At 54.2% G+C, this 22,399-nt stretch overlaps 1 protein-coding gene across 5 annotated transcripts in view; it reads right to left on the bottom strand.

The window, feature by feature from the left end:
• The window catches only part of GSG1L (GSG1 like), a 207,833-nt gene extending 187,424 nt beyond the window's left edge, over window positions 1-20,409 (bottom strand). For 4 of the 5 annotated variants that reach the window (XR_006212352.1, XM_042971343.1, XM_042971345.1 and 1 more), the window contains exon 1: window positions 20,058-20,409. Coding sequence is in view for 4 of the 5 variants with exons in the window: in XM_042971343.1 (XP_042827277.1) it covers window positions 20,058-20,406 (349 nt within the window). In the remaining variant the exon portion in view is untranslated. Of the gene's footprint in view, window positions 1-14,609; window positions 14,661-20,057 lie in introns of those variants that run through there. The other variant, XM_042971346.1, reaches the window with a different exon arrangement.
• Between the last annotated feature and the right edge of the window lie 1,990 nt (window positions 20,410-22,399).

The raw sequence follows: 22,399 nt of genomic DNA, 5'->3' as shown, positions 1-22,399 counted from the left end.
AAAATAAATAAACTTAAAAAATAATAAATAAAAATAAAAATCCCAAAAAAAACAGATATTGGCTTAGTGATATAAATGCCAGCCATCAGGATCAATTAAGACCTTAAGATAGGTGAGGAGGAACCTAACAGCAGCCAGGTGTAAGCGAAAAAGATCAAAGAAAACCCACCCTACTTATGAGGAAATACTAGGCCTGGAGAGACAGTTCCATACCCCAAAATGAGGAAACACGTGGGAAATAATCACACATAGGGCACTGGAGGACAATTCTACAACCTGAAAAGAGGAATGATACACTCAAAATAGAACAGAGAAGCACCTCTTTGAAATGCACTCATTAAAGGAAGCACGGGTAATTCATGAAAACACTCATTTGTGTCCCTAAGAAAACTCTATAGCCAAGGCTCAGGAAACTGGAGGGTAAGACAACAGATTTCACTGAGGAGAGCTGCCAGGAGGGCAGTCCACGTGAAATGGGAGCCATATGAGGACAGGAAGGTCTATAAGGTACCATAGATACGAAGGCAGGGGTGAAATACCCATGAGAATCAGTGAAGGGCAGACCCAACCCTGCAGAAAACTGAACTGGCAGGGGCAGAGTGTTAGTAACACCAAGCTTAAGACACTTAAACCTCTGCCAAAGAGAAGACGTTTCGACATGACTCAGGGACATAACAAGACTCAACTTGAGAGGCAGAAATTTTTCTTTCTTTTGTGTCTCTGCTCCTCTGAGCTGGAACTGAAATTAGGTCATCAAGCCTTCTCTTGCCCTGGTGGAGGCACATTTCCCACCCTTCAAGCAGAATCAGGCTGGGGCACAGGGGACAGAAAGCAAGGCACCCTCAGAGCTGGTCTAGCACAGTCTCACCTTGATCACTAGAGTAGAAAAGTATGAAGGATTTGGGGTGTGGAGACCTCTCTCATGAACATTCAGAGATACCAGAACCTGGACAACAAACTTTATAAACTATTTTGGAATGCAAAAGAATGATACAAAACAGGACTTTCAGATTCTGGCCCAGCATGTAAGAAGCCTGGAAGTCACTGATCTGTCCTAACGAGAAGTCAAAATCTGAGCAACCAACAACTCTTCTTGTTCCCTAGGAGAAACGAGGTCACAGGGCAAACTACTGCCTCCAAAACTGGAGAGACAGCCAGATAGAATTACAACCTACTGGAACAGAAACCGCTAAGGGAACCCCCCAGGGTGTGACTCCAGAACTGTAACTGATGAGTTGCTGGAGGTTCAGTGTGGACAAATCTGAGAGAGGACAACTCCAGGGGAATCCGGTCATCAGGGCCCCCATACTTTTGTGGGTTTTACCTCCAGAAGCTCTACCAGGTCCTCACAATGAATATCAGATAAAAATCCTCTCATGCTTCCAGCAGGGGGAGTGGGAAAGGAACTATTTTGAAATAAACCAGAGCATGCTGTACTTCCTAACAAGGCTTGCCCTCCAGAAAAACTAGTTAACCAAATCCCAATCCCTAATGCTGGGGTATTATCAGAGCCTAACTGACCAGGAGGCAGACAAATACCCAACCCCAGCCTGCTCTAGCTATCCCGTTCCACCTAACAGACAAGGGGACTGAGAAGTATATGTGCAGTCACAACCCAGAACACAGGCTGACTAAAAGACTGACACCCAATCACAGGACAATAGAACACTTGTCTTCCCCCCCCCCCAGCTCACCACCACTAAAAGCCTGTTTACAGCAGTTCCTTTGACCCAATACATCATGTCCAACTATTAGGAAAACAATTACAAGGCATACTTCAAGGCAAAAACAAAAACAAAACCATAATTTGAAGAGACAGAGCAAGCATCAGAACCAGACTCAGAAATGGCAAGGCTGTTGTGACTATAAGACCAAGAACTGAAAACAACTATGATTAACATGTTAAGGGCTTTAATGGATAAAGTAGAAAGCATGTAAGAATAGATGGCAATATAAATGGAAAAACTAACAAAGAAGCAAAAAAAGACACCAGAGATCAAAAACACTGTGACAGAAATAAGGAATGCCTTTTTAAAAGTTATTTATAGCAGGCTCTGCAGTGTCAGCACCGAGCTCAACATGGGGTTCAAACCCATGAACTGTGAGATCATGATCTAAACTGAAGTTGGATGCTTAACGTACTGAGCCACCCATATGCCCCAGAAATGCCTGGTTGGTTGTTTTTTTTTTTTTTTTGAGAGAGAGAGAGAGAGAGAGAGAAGGAGAGAGAGACAGAGAGCACAAGGCTGGGAGACAGAGGGACAGAGAGAGAGAATCCCAAGCAGGCTCCATGCTCAGCACAGAGCTTGACATGGGGCTCAATCTCATGACCCTGGGATCATGACCTGAGCTGAAATCTAGAGTGAGACTTTCAACTGACTGAGCCACCCAGGCACCCAGGAAGGCCTTTGATAAGCTGATGAACAGACTGGACATGGCTAAGGAGAGAATCTCTAAGCTTGAGGATATTTCAACAGAAACCTCCAAAATTGAAAAGCAAAAAAAGAAAAAAGAAAGGAAAAAGAAGAAAGGAAAAAAGATAGTACAGAATATCCAAGGATAGTGGGACAACTATAAAAGCTGTAACATACGTGTGATGGAAAGAGGGGAAAAAAGGAGAGAGGAAACAATAATGTCTGAAACAATAATGACTGAGAATTTCCCATATTAATGTCAGACACCAAACCACAGGTCCAGGAATCTCAGGGAACACCAAGCAGGGTAAATTCCAAAAGAATGAGACAAGGAGAACATTAAAATTATGAGAGAAAGAAAATAATAGACATAGAGGTCAGAGAACAGAAACCAATCTCATAAAAAAAAAGTGGCCTTCTTGAAACAAAGCTTAGAACAAATGGCATAGTAGAAATAATTGAAAAAAATAATACAAATCAAGCCTCCTTAAGCCGATCACAACACCTACCCAGCAAATTTAAAAAAATCAACATTTATAAATTCCGTGATGAAATTCTCTATATTGTGGATAAATGAAGAAAAAATTATACAAGAATTCAGGGAGGAAAGTGTTGCCTACAGAGGAAAAATTAGGCTGACTTTAGGCATCTCTTCCTCAACACTAGATGCCAGAAAGCATAGAGTGACGCCCAGAGGATGCTGAGGGAAAAGATTTAAACCTGTGGATTCTATACCCAGCCATAGTATCATCCATATCCAAAGGCCAAGGAAAGCTATTCTTAATGTTTGTTTTTTCTTGTTTTCTTTAAGAGCTAAGAAGTAGATCATGTGCATTAAGGACCAAGCCCCACCCCTCCAAACCTACAAAGCTCTGCCCTTGTCTCTGCTGCCTCTCCCACTTTTCCCACATCACTTTCCTGGCTCACTATACTCCAGCCACATCCATCTTCCTTCTACGCGCTCACCAAGCTCTGTCACTACACAGAGGCTCTGCACGTGCCATGTCCTCTGTCTGCCCATGGTTAACTTCTTCTCATTCTTGAAGTCTCAACTAGACGTCCCTCCTCTGAGGGGTTGGGTTTGCTTACTTGTGTATTATTCACACACACTCATATATGAGGGCACATGGACATGCACACACATACACAACTAGAAGTTCCATGAGGGCAGGAACCTACCTAGATTATATCCCAGCATCTAGCATAGGACCCAGCACACCATTGGTGGCTGTCATACCTCGCATTCAAATCCACCCAACATATGAACAAAAACATAGGGAAAGGTAAACTAAAGGGACTTGTAATTAGCACTGAAACCAGGTCAGCAAAGGACCACACTGCAATTGTTGTTACAAATACAAGTGAAAAGCAGATTTCAAAAAAAGGCACTATATGTTATATCACTCTGCATCATTATCAGAGAAATAGGAGTCCAAGTATTAAAAACGGAATTAACAGTAGCATGCATATATTTGTAAATCATTAGTAAAGAAAAAGAAACAAAACCTAACCCGTATAGGAAAAGATGAAGAAAAAGGACTAAAAAATTGGAAGCATTCAACAAAAAAAGAGAAATGAGATCAAATGTGTTTATAAATGTTATTCAGTTAAGATGCTCCAGTTGTCCAGAAGACAGAATCTAACCATATTGCTCTTGTCAGATATGCACCTAACAGAAAGACATGGGAGGTTAAAATGAAAAGGCTGGAAAGAGACACATCAAGAGGACACAAACAAAACAAAGCTGAGATAGCAATATTAAAATATGAAAACCTAGAATCCAAAGCAAAAAAGCATTCACTAGGGGAAAATAGTCATTTTATCTTGACAAAAGATAAAATCCACAATCTCACAATGAAAATATAACTGTCACGAATCGTTTTGTGATGAATAACAGAGAATCAAACTTTATAAAAACAAAAACTATCCGAAACACAAGTAAAAATGGAAAGAATTCTATGGAAGGGAAAGACTTCGACCTACTTTATCCAACTTTTGACAGAGCAAGAGAGCCAAGAGAAATAAACAAGACAGTCCTTGAATAACACTATCTATAAAGCTGCTTTACCCTACACACAGGGAACGGCCCTGTTTTGGTTTTTTTTTTTTTTTCAGGGACATTTACCAAAACATTTACCAAAGAAAAATTTTTTAAATATGAAGCAGAAATTTCACAGGCCACTTTCTCTATCATTCAGTAAAACTAGAAATTGATGCCAAAAATTTAAGCAAGTAAGTCAAAGCACTGGGAACCTTTTAATGCTGTACTAAACTATTCTTGGATTATACTTGGATTATTCTGAAGTTTCAGAACTGTTAGAGACAAAATTGTAACTTCAGAATTTTTAGAAAATCATTTCAAAGAAAGCACTGCATTTCAAAATTCAGAAGATAGGGCCAAAGTGAGGCTCAGAGGCAAACTCATAGCATTAAAGGCATCCATTTTTTGTTTTAACTATGGAGACAAAGTTTTCAACTCAAATACTTGAAAACGCTAACAAACCTCAAAAACCTAAGCCAAAGGAAAACAGACCATATTTGAAAACTTAAACAGTATTGATAAATATAGGAGAATGGATTCTTAACCATGGGCAGGGAGGAGGGGAGGAAGGGAGGGACCATGAAACAGCCTAGCAAGACCTGGGCTGAAAAAAGGGGGAACAAATTATCAGGGCTTCCAGCGTGACATCTTAGCGCAGATCCCCTGTAAAGATTTCAAGCCAGGCTGCATTTTCTGGAGGGTCTGAAAAGCAGTTTCCACCAGGGCCCCTATCATACTCAGCAGACTCCAGCAAGAAAAATAAGAGAAGGGGAGGAAACACAAATACACAGGATTAGGAGTACAAAAAGAAAATTAATCAAAGGAAGGCTTTTCCTTTTAATCATAAGGAAATACTGTGCTAAGTTATGCAAGTAAGTTCAAAACGCTTGATAAATAATTTTCCAAGAAAATGCAACTCACAGAAAATTAACTTGGTAAGTAGAAAACTGAGATGAGGGGAGCCTGGGTGGTTTAGTCAGTTAAGCATCTGACTTCAGCTCAGGTCATGATCTCATGGTTCCTGAGTTCAAGCCCCACATCAGACTTTCTGCTGTCAGCTCACAGCCCGCTTTGGATCCTCTGTCCCCCTCTCTCTCTCTGCCCCTCCCCACTCACTTGTGCGCTCTCTCTCTCTCTCTCTCTCTCTCTCTCAAAAATAAGTAAACGTTTTTTAAAAAGAGGGGTGCATCAGTGGCATAGTGAGTTAAGCATCAGACTCTTGGTCTTGGCTCAGATCATGATCTCACGGTTCATGAATTCAAGCCCCAAATTGGGCTCTGGGTTGACAGCAAGAAGCCTGCTTAGGATTCTGTCTCTCCTTGTCTCTGTCCCTCCCCTGTTTGTGTGCTCTCTTGTGTGCTCTCTCTCTCTCTCTTTCTCAAATAAATAAAACTTAAAAATTTTTTAAATAAATAAATAAAAAGAAAAAGAAAAGAAAACTGAGGTGACCCATTACTAAGGACAGACTAATTCTGCCCAGAATGCTACTCGCCCCCAGACTGCTCCCTCCCTCTGGTCATCCAGGTCTCACTTCAAATAGAAGTTTCCATGACACCCCATCAGAAACTCCACCCTTGGGGCGTCTGGGTGGCTCATTCAGTTGAGAGTCCAACTCTTGATCTCAGCTCAGGTCTTGATCTCATGGTCATGGGCATTGGAAGTAGAGCCTACTTAAAAAATAAAAGAAAAAAACACCACCTTCAAGTGCCACCGCACGATTCTATTTCATAGCACTTATGTCTATACGGAATAACTGGATTATCTATTATTATTTTATTAACTGACCTATTTTCTCTCTCTCCACTGGGATGTGAGCTCCTTGTGAGCAACGACCTTATTCACCACATTCGCCAAGTATTCCTGGTGCCTAGCAGAGGAAGACCTCAGTAAATGGGTTGAATGAATAAGTGAATGAATAATAAATGAATGAAGACCAAAGAAGACAAGAAACCTTCCAGAAAATCCTTCCAAATAATCTCATCTTACAAAGGAGAATAAATCTTTGAAGACGGGGAGAACTATCCCAGAAAATACTTCAAGGTCCAGAACAACATGGCCGGGGAGGGTTCATGTATGGAAAGATGACCATGGGTCTCAAAATTCTACTCCACCACCTTTAGAGGGAAGCAGGTTTGAAAAGTCACAGAGGTGTGTCTGGCTTGCACAAGCAAGAACACAAGTGGAAAAAGCAAGTCAGCCTTCGCTCCCATCAGCCTTCGCACCCATCAGCCTTTGCACCCATCAGCCTTCGCTCCCATCAGCCTTTGCACCCATCAGCCTTTGCACCCATCAGCCTTCGCTCCCATCAGCCTTCAAACCCATCAGCCTTTGCACCCATCAGCCTTCAAACCCATCAGCCTTCGCACCCATCAGCCTTTGCACCCATCAGCCTTCGCTCCCATCAGCCTTCAAACCCATCAGCCTTTGCTCCCATCAGCCTTCGCTCCCATCAGCCTTTGCTCCCATCAGCCTTCGCTCCCATCAGCCTTCAAACCCATCAGCCTTTGCACCCATCAGCCTTCGCTCCCATCAGCCTTCAAACCCATCAGCCTTTGCTCCCGTCAGCCTTCGCTCCCATCAGCCTTTGCTCCCATCAGCCTTCGCTCCCATCAGCCTTCACTCCCACAGGGAATCCACTTGTTTTCTGAGTCCCAGGGTCATTCTGGCCTCAATCTGGGGCCACATGAGCCGGGATCACCAATAAACCCATTCTTATGGTCTATCCCGCTTCAGATGTCAGCTCTGTGAAGACAAGGCCTTTGTTTAGCGAAGGCAGTGGCCTTAGTAGGGGCTCAGCCATCCTCAGTACAATGCACAAATGTACACACAACCTCTCGTCGGTCTTTCTGCCCTAGAATGTGATCTCCAGGAGATTAAAAGCTGCCTCTATCTTGTTACCTGCTATCTCCCCTGCAATGATAGACAAAATGTAGCATGTACTAGGTGCTCACAAAAGTCAGTGAAAGCATGAGGCTTCCTTCAGACTAATGCCAACTGTTCACTTCCTACCCACCCCAGGAAATGTGCCTTCTGGGGGGCCGGGGAAGGGCTATTTTTAAATAACCGTCCTTCTGACAAATGGAACAGAGGTCATGACGCGGAAGGTCCAGGTCTGCGGATCTTTAAGGGATAATTGAGGACCAGCACCTGGAAGCCAGGGCCAAGGGGAAAAGCCTGGGTCCCGGCGCCAGCTCTGCAAGTGGTGGGCCGTGGTGTCAAGGAGGTCCTTTCCCCGCAGAGACTGAGTGTCCTTGTCCATAAAACAGAGTCAAGGTAGCTCGTGATTCTCAGAGCCGGGGCCGCATGTCACTGGGGCATTTGATATCAGTGAGTGTCAGCGGGGAGAAGTGTTATGAAAAACAAATTAAGCTGAGTGGTAGAAGAGGGGGTTCTGGGAGTGGGGGTCACAGTGGGGGTGATCACACAAAAGGGGACATCTTATTAAAGCGAGGGAGTGGGAATCTGGGAAAGAGTGCTCAGACTGAAGAAACTGTAAGTGCAAAGGCCCTGAGGCAGAGGCATGCCTGGGGAGTGTTTGTGCCAAAGCCCGAAAGAGAATGTAGCAGGACAATAGGAACAACTCATGTCAGGTTCTGCAACCGCTAGGAGCCCTTTGGCTTTACCCAAGTGAGATGAGGCCATTGGAAGGACGTCATCCAAGGTGCACAGGCCCCCTCAGCAGACTATGGGGGACAAGGAGAGGCCGGAAGACCAGTGAAGGGGGTTCTGGAGTCATCCAGGTGAGGGATGGTGTTGGCTCAGTCATGATGGCAGAGAGAGGGCAAGAAATGGCTGGACTCTGGATGTGTTTTTAAAAGAAGCCAATAGGATTTGCCGATCGATTGAACGTGTGTGTGTGTGTGTGTGTGTGTGGTCATTTGTTGAGATGGGGCTGAGAAGGGCAGGGTGAGGGTGCAGTAGCCATTCCTGCGGCCACCAATCTTCCTGGCTCCCCACTTCCTAGGCCTATGATAAGACTGCAATCCTCCAGCCCCCCGAGGATATTAGATGTGACCATGGGATTTGCTTTGACCAAATGGCAGGTGCCATTTCGAGGCAGAAACCCATCCCCCTCTCTGGGAGCCTCTTTTATCTGGGTCCCCGATGAGGACAGCGTGAAACACACAGCCCGCCCCCCACCCCAGGTTGTTTGAACCTTCCCAGATTTGCAGGTGGTTATGACAGCATGACCCAGCCCGCCCCCTGCTGGTGAGGGCAGGAAAGCAAGTGGTTGGTTTGGGGTTTGTTCGTTCCCTTCAAACCTCCAAGTGGAGGCATCTGCCGAGGGGTGACGGCGAGACTTGTGTCCACCCCTCCCAACTGTGCTCTGGGGAGGGTCTCTCTACCTCTGTGCTTCTTCCAGAACCACCCAGAAGAGCTCTCACGAGGCAAGGAGGGGGGTGCAGGGGGGGGACAAGTCTGGCAGCTGGGGGGGGGGGCAGGGGACAGACAGGAGCAGGGAGTTAAGCCTCTCCCTCCCCTTTTCCAGAACTGGACCCCCCCAGCAAAGAGCGCAAGGTGGAGAGAGGCCCCGGGGAGAAGGAAGGACAAATGGACACGGACAGAGGGGAGTGCAGGATCCACAAGTGTGTCCCACAGGCGACAGGGCACAGATCCAGCTGGCTTGCTGAGAAGCCGCCTCCCACATCCTGAGTTTCCTAGACTGTGAACGACTGATAAAAATAACGGGACAGTTTGGAGAGGCCCGGGGAGCCAGGATGAGCTGAAGCCCCCCAACACCAAGCTGCCCACTACCACCAATAGGACACGGGCAGGGGAAGGAGGGAGAGTGGGTGAGGGTCTGGCCCGGCTGCCTTGCCTTCCCCAAGCGCCCAGGGCCAAGGGCGGAAGGCCTGGAAGGGCCGCCCCAGGCAGAGCCGCACATTCCGGGGCTCCGGGAAAAGAGCAGAGAAAGGGCCACATGGGCCCCTTCCTGCCTCCCCGGGCTGTCTCAGGCTCCCCTCGGCCTCTCCCCTGCGGCTCCTCAGGCCCGCTCCCCCCTTGTCACGTGGGTTTGTGCATGCGTGTCTGTGTCTGCGTGTGCATCTGTGCATGTCCCCGGGTCCGTGTCTCTCTCCCTCTGTGTCCCTTTGTCTCGCTCTGCCTCTCTCCACCCCACTCTACCTTCCTGTCGCCATCCCGGTCCAGTGTCACCGTGGACCCACTCCCTGGAAGGCTGGGACACAGGACAAGGCCCCCACAGCCACGGGCCGTCCCCCCCAGCTCTGCTCCCTGAGGCTGGAGCGCAGACGCGGCCCTCGGGACCCCACCAGCAGGGAAGGGGGCAGGCCCTACATCCTATAACCAACTTATCCAAACAGTCTGGGCAGCTTGGGGCCAGGCCACCTTCCACACGTCGCCAGCATCGCCATCCAATTCTACGGTTCAGCTCCCCTGTTTTTGGAGCCGAGGGACTGTTTGGGGTCAGAGATACCGAGTCAATATCAACCAGGAATCCCTGGAAGGAACCAATCCCAGAGCTTGGTACCATCATTAGCCCCACTTTTCAGAAGCAGAAACTGAGGACCATGCTTCCTCTGAAAACTCGGAAGAGGAAAAACCCCTGCTTGCCGCGTTCTAAACCACTGTCTCCACCAGTGTCCCCACCCAAACCACAGGACAGGCCTGGGGAGCCATGGGCGCTCCCCACGGGCGGAGAGGGCGGTCTGGCCGCCTCCGCTCCCCCTGACTCACACACAGCCTGGCCCTCCCGGCAGCCCTCAGTGATCCGTTTTGGTTTGAGCGCTTCCAAGGCAGCGCACACATTCCCGGGGCGGTGAGACACTGGGTGTCAGCTCTCCGATCCAAAGGGATTTTGCCGCGTCCTCAGGACGGCTGCGATCTGCTCCTGGGACACCGCAGTGGGAAGCTGAGCACTGTCTCTGATCTGCTCTGAGGTGCTCACTTTAGGATGGGACACACACATCGCAGAGACGCACAGAAATAAACGAAAAGGTCATCTCAGCGATGAAGAGAAGAAGCCTCGGGACGAGACAGCAGCCAGGGCCGGGGCTTGATGAAGGCCTGCGGGCAGAGCAGAGACCTAGAGATACAGAGGAAGAGACTTCCAGGTGAGGTGGGAAATCAGCTTGGAGCGGCCAGAAATGCAGGGGGGCAGCGGGCCAGAGCAGGGTGAGGGGAAGGTGGTCCCGGAAGATAAGAGAGCTGGGGGCCGGCCCCGCCCCACACTCTGCAGAAGCCAGTGCCAGGCCTGCCTCAGTCCCAGATGCTAAATGACAGGGCTGACTCGGAACACGGGTGCCCACGCCCACCATGCTTCCAAAACCCCTGGGGAGCTGGTTAGAAGTACAGATTCCCGGACCCACGAAGCAAAAAGTCCAAGGGCGAGACCCTGGGTGCCTGCATTTTAACAGGTTCCCTAGAAGAAACTGGGGCATAGCAAAGTTGGGGGACACCAGGTGAATCAGAGGGACGGGTCTCAGGGGACGGACCAAGGGGTGTGTTTAGGGGATGCCTCTCTCTGGGATGCAGGCACGTGGTTTCTGGAGCCCCAGAGCCCCAAACATTTAAGAACCTCTGAACTCAGGGCGCGTGGGTGGCTCAGTCCGTTGAGCACCTGACTCTCGATTTCAGCTCAGGTCACGATCTCACAGTTTGTGAGTTCGAGCCCCGCATCGGGCTGTGTGCTGTCAGCCCGGAGCCTGTTTGGGATCTTCTGTCTTGCTCTCTCTGCCCCTCCCCCTGCTCAAAAATAAATAAACGTCAAAAGAAAGGAAGGAGAAGGACCTCTGAACTCAAGCACAGCTACAGCGTCTTGGCTAAAAGAATGAGGCCAGGCATGAAGGGCACAGCCACAGACTCTCTGGGTTCCCAGATGTACCCTTGCTGCGTAAGCGTGTGAGGAGGGGCATCTCTGTTCTCACCTGACCGGCATCCACCGCCCCTTTCCCTAGGGCCAGCCCCCCGAGTCTGAGGAACGTCTGTGCAACAGTGATCGCTTTCATGGCCCCAACGCGTCACCCTTCCGCGTGTCCGTGCCCTTGGCCGTCACGACTCAGCAGCGCCCCCCACACACCGACTCCGGGCTCAGCCTGGTGACCGGCTTTGGCCAATGGGATGTAAGCAAGCACACGCGATGGGTGCAGAGGCTTGAAAGGCACTCCCGCGGTGTGGCTGGCTCCAGCTTTCACGTCTCGGACTCGACCGCGAGAATGCGCCCCAGCGAGCCTGGTGAAGGATGAGAGGCCCAGTGGCCCCCATCATCCGAGCCCACAGCCAAACCACCGCGCAGCAGTGAGCCCAGCCCAGCCCAGCCAAAATCGCTGAGCTGCAGACTCGAGCTGAGCCAAGTGCCTGCAGCTGTATGTGGCTGAGGTGTGGCCCTTGTTGTTACGCAGCGTTACGTAGCAAGAGCTAACAGCTACACACCTCTCTCACTCTCAGAGCACGTGGTTTAAGCAAAGCTGTCCTCCTCTCCCGCCCCAGGGGTGTGACCACGTGACTAAGGGTGAGAGTGGAGGGACCAAGGCCTGGCCAACCCACACAGTCCAACCCCTTGGGCCACTCTGATTGGTTCAGGGGTGGGGACATAACCCAGTTGGTCCTCTGAGAACCAGTTCTGGGAGTTCTGTTCGGGAGGGACTTTTCCACGGAAGTTCCTGGAAGGACAAGAGGTTAAGTAAACTCAAAGCTTTCAGGAGAGTCAGCCTGAGAATGAAGCTAACCCAGAGGAGGGCGGAGCCGAGTGCTGGAAAGACACAAATTCTCAACAACCCTGCTTGACCCAGCCACGCTACGGACTTGAGATCTTCTTACGAGACTTTCTATTTTTTTTTTTTGACGTTTATTTATTTTTGAGACAGAGAGAGACAGAACATGAACGGGGGAAGGTCAGAGAGAGAGGGAGGCACAGAATCCGAAACAGGCTCCAGGCTCTGAGCCATCAGCACAGAGCCCGACGCGGGGCTGGAACTCACGGACCGCGAGATCATGACCTGAGCCGAAGTCGGACGCTCAACCGACTGAGCCACCCAGGAGCCCCACGAGACTTTCTATTAAGAGGGATCACAGGGGCGCCTGGCTGGTTCAGTTGGTAGAGCATGTGACTCTTGATCTCAGGGTTGTGAGTTTGAGCCCCATGTCTGGTGTAGAGATTTAAAAAAAAAAAAAAATTCAGTATCTAAGAAAAAGAGACCATAGTTCCCTTGTTTTGCTTACGACCATTTCAAATGAGTTTCTCTTGCTTGCAGTGACTCGAGGATTCCTGGCCAACAGAGTTCACTCCCCTTGGAATGTCTGCCCAAGCCCCATCCGTTCCCCTGGCCCCAAGTTCTGGTTCCCCTGCCCCACAGGACTGGCTGTGTTTCCTACACTCCCCTCCCAGCACACAGCAGACTGGAAGACTGGACCAGCCTCGGCCACCTGCACCACGCCGTCCGGTCAGATCCTCAGGACCGAGAACCAACAGGCATGGAATCGAATCATGTCACTGGCAGAGCTCTGATCTAGAATCGCCAACTGGCGAGAGGAGAGTTTCCTCGCCCCCTCAGAAGGGGTTGCTTTGGGGTCCACAGCACAGGCCTCTTCTTTTTACTTGAATCGGTTCCCAAATTTTAGCAATCCAGAGATCTCCTATAAAAACCGGGAGTTTTGACAAAATGGACAACGGGGCCCCACGCGGGCCCCCACCCTGCAACGAGAATGGTCATCTGGGGCTCAGCAGCTGCCCCTGTAGCCGAGGGAGATGCCCCCAGCTCCCCACAGCCCCCGCCACTTCCTCTATGGCACTCCTGGGTTTCTGGGTTGGCCCCTGCGGGATTTTTGCCGGTGGGAGGACCCATCAACTCCAGCCTCCAGGAGCCTGGTGGCCCTGGCCCTGACCTGCCAGGCCTGGTGGTTGCATCTCCGCCTGGACAATGCAGGGGGCAGCAGCCCCTACGAAACCCGCCTTTTTCACACCGGGCTTGCGTCAGTTTCGGTCACCTGATACCAGAAGAGCTTAACCGCCAGGGTCCTGCAGGGAACACAGAGGCCCGAGGTCTTAGCATCCCCGAAAGATGGTTCTGAACCTGGTGCCCTGGAATTCAAACAGGGGCGATGACCACACTGAGCCCCTCCGGCTCCTCACGGGGCCCCACGGAGCACTGTTTCCCAGGAGCAGAACAGAAGAGGGGGTGGTGAAGAAAGAGTGTCTGACAAGTCCGTGGGAATGACAGGTACAGAGCACTGGGCCCCTCGCTGCACACAGCAGCTCAGAGAAGTTCCTAGAATCCCAAATGCATTCAGCACATAGTCATTGATCCCTTACTAAGGGCCGGTTCGTCTCAGTCCCAGAATGTGGCGTTCTGTGAAAGGGACCAAGTCCTGCCTCCGTGGAGCTGGCATGTGAGCAGGGGAGAGAGATAATAAAGAAGATAAGTGAGTGTGCTATGTAGTGGGCAAAACAGCAATGACAGCAATGGGGGGGAATAAGGTGGGAGGAAAGAGCAGGGGGCGGGGAGGTCGCAGATTGAGAGGGCGTGGTCAGGGAAGGCCCTGTGGGAAAGAGGCCATTTGGGCCCAGACCCACCTGAGAAGGGAGGGAGCCCTGCGTCCATCTGGGAGAAAGAGTCCGCAGGTGGCAGGAACAGCAAGTACAAAGGCCCTGGGGCAGGAGGGTGTTGGCCTGTTCAAGGGCCAGCAAAGAGGCTGTTGCGGTGAGGCAGAGGAGAAAGAGGGTGGAGTCAGAGAGGCGATGTGGGTACATCACGGCCAGCCTCAGGCCCTGGAAGTCGTTGGCCCTGAATCTGAGTGAGACCCACTGCACAGGAGGGCCCTGCCCAGAGTGGGGAGGTGATCTGACTTGCGGCTTCACTCCTGGGTGGAAAGCAGAGGGCCGAGGGGGCAGAAGCAGAGAGCCCGGGGAGGGGCTACTGGCCTAGTCCAGGGGAGGGGAGCCAGGGCACGGGCCACAGGTCCTGATCAGCAGGGGCTGGATTCTGAATGAAGAGCTGGCAGAAGCCACCAGTGGACGAGACGGGGATGTGAGAACCGAGGCTCCGAGGAGGAACCCCAGGCCTGGGGCCTGAGCCCTGGAAGGTGGCGAGTCGTGTCCCCGGGGAGGAGGTGGATGGGGTGGGGGGTGGCCCATGGCACCCCCCCCCGGAAGGGGCAGCTCCCACTGCCTTAGGACCCCCGGGCCCTTGTTCACAGACCTGCCAGGCTTTTGAGGAAAGCCATAAATCCAGATGTTTCTGTGAAGCGTCTCAATTTTCAAACGTTGGCAACTCATTCAGAGACTGTAAACACTGCAGGGCCAAACAAAACAGATGGACAGTTCAGATGGGACCCGCGGGCCATGGGTCGGCAGCCTCTGCCACGGGGTCGATCACAGCCAGCGTGGTTATTGAGTGCTTGCTGGGCCCGCGTTATGGGCTTCAACTCCAGCAGGGCTAGAGTGAGGCAGCTATTATAATCCCTGTGTCCCAGCCAAGGAAACTGAGGCCCAACGAAGGCGAACCCCTAACCAAGGCCACGTAGCAGGCGAGTCATGGTGCAGGGGCTGGAGCCCGACTGTCTGTCCCCGAAGCCTGTCATCAAGAGGTGTTCTGTTGCCCTTGATGGATGTTACCAGCCAGACCAAACAAGAAGAAAACAAAAACACAAAAAACCCGTCATCTCACGCTTGAGGGAAGAAAAGACCAGAGAGTGAGGGAGTGTGACTTATCCAAGGTCACTCAGCACTGGAGTGACCTCGGGGTCTGGACTCAAACCTGGGGCTTATGACTCCCCGGGCAATGCTTTCTGGGCGAAAGCCAGGTTCTAGAACCTTCTGGCTGGGTGCACATCCCAGCTCTGGTAGCTGCGTGACCTTGAGCAAGTCACCTCATCTCTCTGTGCCCCAGAAAGTAGGTGTAACCCTGGCACTAGGTTGTCATCAAGCTGTTATGGAAATACAAGGAAATGACACTGGTCTATGGGACCTTTCAAAGTCCATATCTTCGCCCATCGGACGGTCCTAACACAAAGCCCATCCACCTGTTACTCCAACGCACTCCCAGCACTAGAAGCCCGCTCTTGGGGGGGCATCATGTCTGTGCTCATACTCGTGAAGGAGGCAGCGACATAACTGAAGGGAGCAGGCAGAAGGGCTGGGGTTTCTGTAGAAAAGGGGAAGCAAGAAAGGCGTAGAAGGTCAGCTAAGGGCTTTCTCCTCCTGAGTAAGAATGGCCTCGCCCCACACGCACTGGGGTGTGTAAAGGGGCGGGGGGTGCTGCGTGTCGTGGGCACCTCAGTGAAAGGGAAGGGGTCCCCGGTTGGCCCCCTGACTCACTGCAGGGTAAGAAGACACTTAGAGCCGAAGAAAGAACAGCAGCCGTAACAATCGCCAGCATTCACCCCACAAATGTTTGCTGAGCACCTGCCAGTGTTCTGAGCACTAAGGGACCCGCGGTGAACGATGCAGAGAAACTCAACCGCCAACTTCTTGGAGCTGGTGGGCACCACTGAGGAGGAGTCGGTGGCGAGGGCTAGAGGAAAACTCAAGCAGGAAACGGGTGGGGGAGATCGATTTTGCACTGGGGGCTCAGAGCGAGCTCAGCACTGACTTGAAGAAGTTTCCAGAACTAGTCTTGCGGCCATCTAGGGGACAAGCATTTCAGGCAGAGGGAAGGACCCGCGCAAAGGGCCTGAGTGTGCCTGGTTTTGAGGGCGGGTGTGACCACGATTGGGGGTGGGGAGCAGGAGAAGAACCCAGAGAAGTAGCACGGCCGGGGACGGGCCACGGGAGGACGCGGCTTTGACTCTAAGTGAGAGTGGAGCTGCCGGAGGGGGCCGCACGAAGGTGGGTGAGGATCTGGCGGTTACTCTGGGGCTGGGGGGAGAGCAGACTGAGGGCCGAGGGGGGTCAACGGGGGAAGCAGGGCGACGGCTGCAGCAGTCCACGGGAGAGACGCGGGGGCTCAGACGGGGTGACGGCACTCCGGAGGTGGCAAGGGGCACTCACACAGCACCTCCCCCGCGCTATTTCACCGAACACCCCCGCCTCCAACAAGCGCTACCTGCCCGGATCCCCAGTCTGCAGGGCAGCAAACTGAGGCTCTTGCCCAAACCACACTGCTAACAGGAAACTCGAGAAACTTCCATCTTTCACAAAAGAGAATGGGCATTTGTCCACCCATCCCAGGGGACAGAGTGGGTCTAGAGGCGAACAACAGCATCCTCCGCCTGTCCCTCCCTCTCTCTGGCCCACCTCCCTCCAGGCATCCTGGCCGGCCGCCCCATTGGTCTTCTGAGTCACCTACTTCCTCAGGTTCAAGCACGGGCCTGACGAAGTCCAGCCTCACCTGTGCTCTCCCTGCTGGCACAACCACACTCCCCGCCAGCCCATCTCCCTTCCCCTAGTCACTATTGCTTTTCCAGGCCTTTACTCCGCTGCCCCCACCCCCCCAGAACGCCTCCAACGGCAACCACCCAGCCCTTCTGAGCATCGATTCCAGAGGAGAAAACCAATTGGCGTGAAGGGCTCGGGGTAATTCTGTGTCAAGGCCACGCTCCCTTTCTGTTTGTTGAAGGAGGTCGATGCTCCTTCTTGGACGGAGAAAAGCTTTCTTTGTGCCCAGTCTGGTGAAATTGTGTCTGTTTAGGACAGGCTGCAGTCTTCTTTGTGAACGCGGTGGATTTTTTTTTCATGTGGGTAAAAGGGCTTATTAGATTTCCCTGTGGCTGCCCAGAGTGGGGAGAGGCTTTTCTGGGCACAGAAAGAAATGATCGAACAGGCGTTGGAGACGAAGGAGCAGTTCGCAGCTGCCTCTCATGGAGAGGTCAGGGTTTTGTGGTTGGTGTTTTCACTGGGGGAAACGTAAAAATGCTGGGAAGGAAAAGAAGGCCTTCCCCATAGTTTGGGGCAGGAGGGAAGGAAGACAGTCCTCAAGGCGATGCCTCGGGGGTGGGGGGGGGGGAGGGGGGCAGGATTTTGTTGGGGGGGGGGCTTTTGGACGCTTTCTTCCTCTTCGAGCAAAAAGCAGATTAAAAAATGGTCACCGAACGCAGAGGAAAGGTTGTCATAGCAACAAAAGTTTGAGGCCAGGTACTTCCTGACATCCTTTCAAGACCACAGAGGTGGAGAGGCGGGATTTGGGGAAACCATCCAAGCGGGCTCAGACCTCCCAAATTTCTCACCGGCGGCGCTGACAGGCTGATAACTATTTTCTGAGCTCTCGGGGAGGAAAATGGTGATTTTCTGGGAGGGGAGATCTCTAGCCAACAGCGATCAAGAGAAAAGAGAAAACTGTGGGTTTGTTTTGTTGACCCAACAAACGAACCACCCATGTGTTTATAAACAGAGGACTGGGGATGAAGGTCTTAGGCTGAGTGGCCCCCCCCCCTCAAATGATGCCTGTCTCGGACCCCCCAACTGTATCATTCTCTTCCCTTATCGCTTCGCCCTGATCTCTTTCTGCCCCAGAGAAGGCCATCCAGACCCCCTCGCCAGCTGGGGCGCCTGGACAAAAAAAAAAAACAAAAAACTCTCCGAACCCCCAATTCCTCATCTGAAAAGTGGGCCCCCTAAAAGGTGCTGGCAAGGAGTCAACAAGATCCGGCAGGTGAGAAGCTTCCACAGTGCCTGGTGTACTTGAAGGGCTCGATAAATGCAAGCTAACACGGCTTTAAATGTTGCTCAACTAATAATTTTTAAAGCTGCTCGGGCTTCAACATCCTGTGTCAAGCCCTGGATGAAAGACACAGGGAAGTAACGACAAGCGGGGGGGCTGTGACCTTCAGAGAGAGGCCAGGGGAGACCTCAGGGAAGAGGCTCAGCTGGCCACCGAGGGCCAGGACACCCCGCGGAGGCGGGGGCCGGACAACTCCAGAGACACAGCGTGGTATCTTTAAGTACGTGCACAGAGAAGGCACAAGGAGGCTGTGTTTCTGCACAAAGGAGAAACTTGGTGGCAGGCCGAGGTGACAAGCGGGGTTCACCCCAAAAGGCGCAGATGTTCCCCCAGGACAAGGCATTGCGAGGCCTCCGTGGAAGAGGTCAGGGTCGGACTGTCGGAAAGCAAAACAAACAGCGAGCGTCTGGCAAACAGCTAGGTCCACGCAGGTGGTCACAGAAAAGTTCAGCGGGGCACCCCCGGAGGCAGGGCAGAGCAGGCGGCACCCCCAGGAAGCCTCTGGTTTACCCTTCCAGGGTCTCATCCAATGTTAACCCCGCAGAGACATATTGATGGCCTACTATGCACCAGGACACCGCCCAGAAGCTGGGGATGACGGTGAACCAGGCAGCCCAGGCCCTGCCCTCACAGTGACATCCTGTGGAGACAGGGGACGGGCAGCTAGTGACCAGAGGCAGCCTCTGGACGTTTTCAGGTTGTGCCAAGCGCGACGAAGGAGATAAAGGTGGTGATGAGAGGCAGTCAGGAAGACCCTGCCTCCAAAGGGGGTGGGGAGGCCTCCCCTCCACGAGACCCTGCCTGGGAAGGGGCAGGAAATCCCCCCCGGAACTGGGAAGCAGCCAGCAGGGGAGACTGGGGAAGGGGATTCCAGGCGGAGGGAGCAGCCTCTTCGGGCTGATCTGACACCTTCTCTCTGTCCTTTAAGACAACCAGTCAGGCCAATGGCTGATTGGGGCAAACTCCGCCGTCGCCCACCCCATCTACATCTGAGCGCACACATACACCGTCCGCACGCAAGGGCTGTGTATGCACACACTTTTCACCTTGGGGAAAGAGGTCAAGTCACTCCAGACGGTCCCCACGCCCAGACTTAGAGCAACATGGTCTGGGAGGTACCCGCTGGTGTGGCCAAGCACCCCCCCCCCCCCCCACACACACACACAGCCTCACGGCGGGTCTCAGGGGCACTCCCTCCGACCTGGCTGCCCCGGGCGGACCCGGGAAGAGGTGCGGTGCGGGGCAAAGGGAGCACTTTGATCTGCCTTCTGAAAAGTCACCCCCTCCCCCCCCCCAGTTCTGATCGGAGCCGTCCCGCTTTCCCGCCGCCTCGCCCCCCTCCCGTCGCATCCTCTCCCGGGCGGGGGCAGGGGGGCCAGAACACCAAGGGGGCTCCCCGCCGGGAACCCACCGGGCTCCTCCCGTCCCCCCCCCCACCCCCCGACTCTCGTGCTTCCCGAGCCCCGTCTGGGAGAACGACCCCGTCGGCTCCCGGCTCCGGGGATCCGCGGGGAGTGGGGGGCTCACGGCAGCAGTCGGTGCGCCCTCCCCGCGGCGGGCCGGGCCGGGAGGGGGCGGCCGGTGCCCCGCGAACGAAGGCGGGGGAGGGGGCGCGCCCGGAGACGACTTCTGGCGCGGAGGGGAACGCGCGCCCCGCCGACCGGCCACCGCGCTAGGTCCCCGGGAGACGCGCCTCCCCAGGGCGCGGCGACGTCCCCAAAGGCGCCCGGCGCGCTCGGAAAGGGCAGCGGCCGCGCGGGGAGCCCCGGGGTCGGCGGCGCGTCCCGGACGCCCCCCTCCACCCGCCCCCCGGGCCCGCCCCCGCGCGCTCCCCGCCCCCCGGGCGTGCAGCCGAGCCCTGCCGAGCGCGGGGCCCCTCGCCCGGCCGCGGGGAGGGAGCGCGCGGGGCTGGGGCTCGGGCCGCGGGGGGCCGCGCAAGCCCCGGGAGGGGGGCCGGGAGCCGAGCCGCCGGCGCCGCCGCTCACTCACCGAGCCCGCCGAGCTCCTCCTCGCACGAGTACCAGATGCCGGTGTGGAAATTCCTGAAGAGGAAGCGGTCGTCGCCCGTCTCCCAGCTGTAGAGCGCGCCGCCAGGGGGGCCGTTCCCGGCGGCGGCGGCGGCGGCGGCGGCGGCGGCGGGGGCGGCGGTGCCGTTGGCCGTGGCGTTGGCGCCCGAGTTGGGGCAGTTGGCGCGCCCGCCCTGGCCGCAGCCGGGCTTGGGGACCCGCTGCGTGCCCTGGCACCAGTGCGTGGTGAGGAAGGCGGTGGTAGCGAAGAGCAGCGCCAGCAGGTTCAGGGCCACGGCCAGGAGCGCTCGGCCGCGGCGGCTCGTCTTCATGCCGCCCGCGCCGCCGGGGAGCTCCGCGCGCGAAGTTGGCAGCCGGCGCCCCGCGTCAGCGGCCGCTGCCCGCCGCGCCCCGGGGCTCGGGCGCCTTGGATCGGCGGCGGAGGACGCCGCGCGGGCCCATGCCCTCCCCCGCCCCGGGGTGAGGGCGCGGCGCGGGGAGCGCGGGGGGCGCGGGGGGCGGGCGGCAGCGGCCGAGCGGCTCCGGCGCGCCCGGAGCCCGGAGCGCGAGTGCACCTCGGCGAGGAGCCGCCGGAGCCTGGCAGCGGCCACGGCGCAGGGACGCGCGCCCCTCCGTGGGGAGACACCTGCAGGCGGCCGGCGACACTGTTCCGGCGCCCGCCCTAAGCAGGGAGAGGGGGCGCCCCAAGCCGGGCGCGGGCGGGGGACCCGGAGAGAAGGGACGCCCCCAAGGAGCCCGGCACCCGATTGGAGGGGCTGGGAAGCAAGGAGAACGCCAGGCAGCGCGCTCTCGGAGAAAGAGGCTCCTCGCGAGGGACGTGGGGCAGCAAAACCGGCCAGGAGGGGGCATCCTCTTCAAGACCCGGAGAGGCCCTGCCCTGGGGAGGCAAGGGTAGAGCGTGCCGGGTTCCGCAAGAGGGACAAGGACCGGCAGGAGGGAGCCCCAGGAAGGAGCCCCGAAGGGTCAGAGCTGCAAAGTTTTCTGCGCTTCCCAAAGCTTCCGGCTTCAGGGAGCTTCAGGCTCGGACCTCGAGTCCCAGGCCCCATCCGAAGGGGCGTCCCACCAGGAATGCTGGGTGGGAGAGTCTTTGGGGCTTGTGCTTTCCCCGGGGCCCGCCCAGGGGGGCCTTAGACTGTGTAAGCCAACAGGAAGCGCTTCTCTGGCAGGATGATGCTAGAGTCACCTGGGCTGTCTATTATGGCACGGAAGGACAAGCACGGTGGCAAAGAAGTGTCGTGAATGACAAATGAGGCTTCCTCCTGCGGGCCATCCCCTCTTGAGATCCTGAGCAGCATGACCCAAGGTGGTCTAGACACGAGGTTGTTGGAGTTGCTAGGTAAGGATGCCCTGCAGAGGCCGCCAACCCAGAAACTTGACGGTTGGGGTCGGGGCAGAATGGTCAAGAATGCCGACCGTGGGGCTCCACCAGCTGTGGGCTTTGAACAAGTCGTCGCACCTCTCTGGGGCTCTTGTAATGAGATGATGCAAAAAAAAAAAAAAAAAAAAAAAAAACATTTGGCACGTAGTAGGTGCTCAGTAAATGCTAGCCACTGCGATTAACATCTGAACCAAGACCCGTGGGCCAAATTGGCACAAAGCTTTTCGGGATCTCCTGTGCAGTGGGATTGCCCGACTGTGAGCACGCCCGTCCCCGCCTCTGCTCTAAGATGACCTGAACTTCCTTCACACCAGCAGTGCATGGGGCCCAGATGCCCAGGGTGTACATCAATTAATTGCATGTTGATTGCAAGAGCTCCTTTGAATTCTGCCCAAGCTGAGAACTGTTGTGGCGGGGCTTGCAGAATTCAAGGTTAACAGATTGTGAATTGCCTTTCTCTGGTAGGTGAACCTGTGCTCCCTGTCAGCCGCTGCTACTCTGCCCCGGGGGCGGGTGACAGTAAGTGTGGGCAATGTCCCCGGCAGGAGGAACTCCTATGAACGATGGCCAGGGGTCTCCAGGGATCTTGTTCATGAGACCCCTTTCCGAGGCATTTCCAACTGTTTTTGACAAAGAGGATCTCCGTGCAATACTGATGGGAGTTGAGGGTATTGGTTGACAGAGAAAATACATCATGGCCAAAAAGTTGCAAGGACTTCTGTGTCCCTTTTAAATAGGCATGCAATATTCATCACAGGAGTATCTGCACGCATTTGAAAATCAGTGCCTCCGAGAGAGGCTTGTGACAGTGGTTGGCGTGCGTGTGGCCGGGACTCGGTGACCTACAGGCTGGAAACTCTGTCCCGGGCATTCAGAGCCGACAGATGCCAACTGAAATATGTCTCAGGGACCACATTGTTTTCAGA

The sequence above is a fragment of the Panthera tigris genome, chromosome E3 (genome assembly GCF_018350195.1).
Source record: "Panthera tigris isolate Pti1 chromosome E3, P.tigris_Pti1_mat1.1, whole genome shotgun sequence".
In the NCBI taxonomy this organism is placed as follows: Eukaryota; Metazoa; Chordata; class Mammalia; order Carnivora; family Felidae; genus Panthera; species Panthera tigris.
Note: the sequence above shows the minus strand (reverse complement) of the source record. Positions and strands in the feature narration are given on the sequence as shown.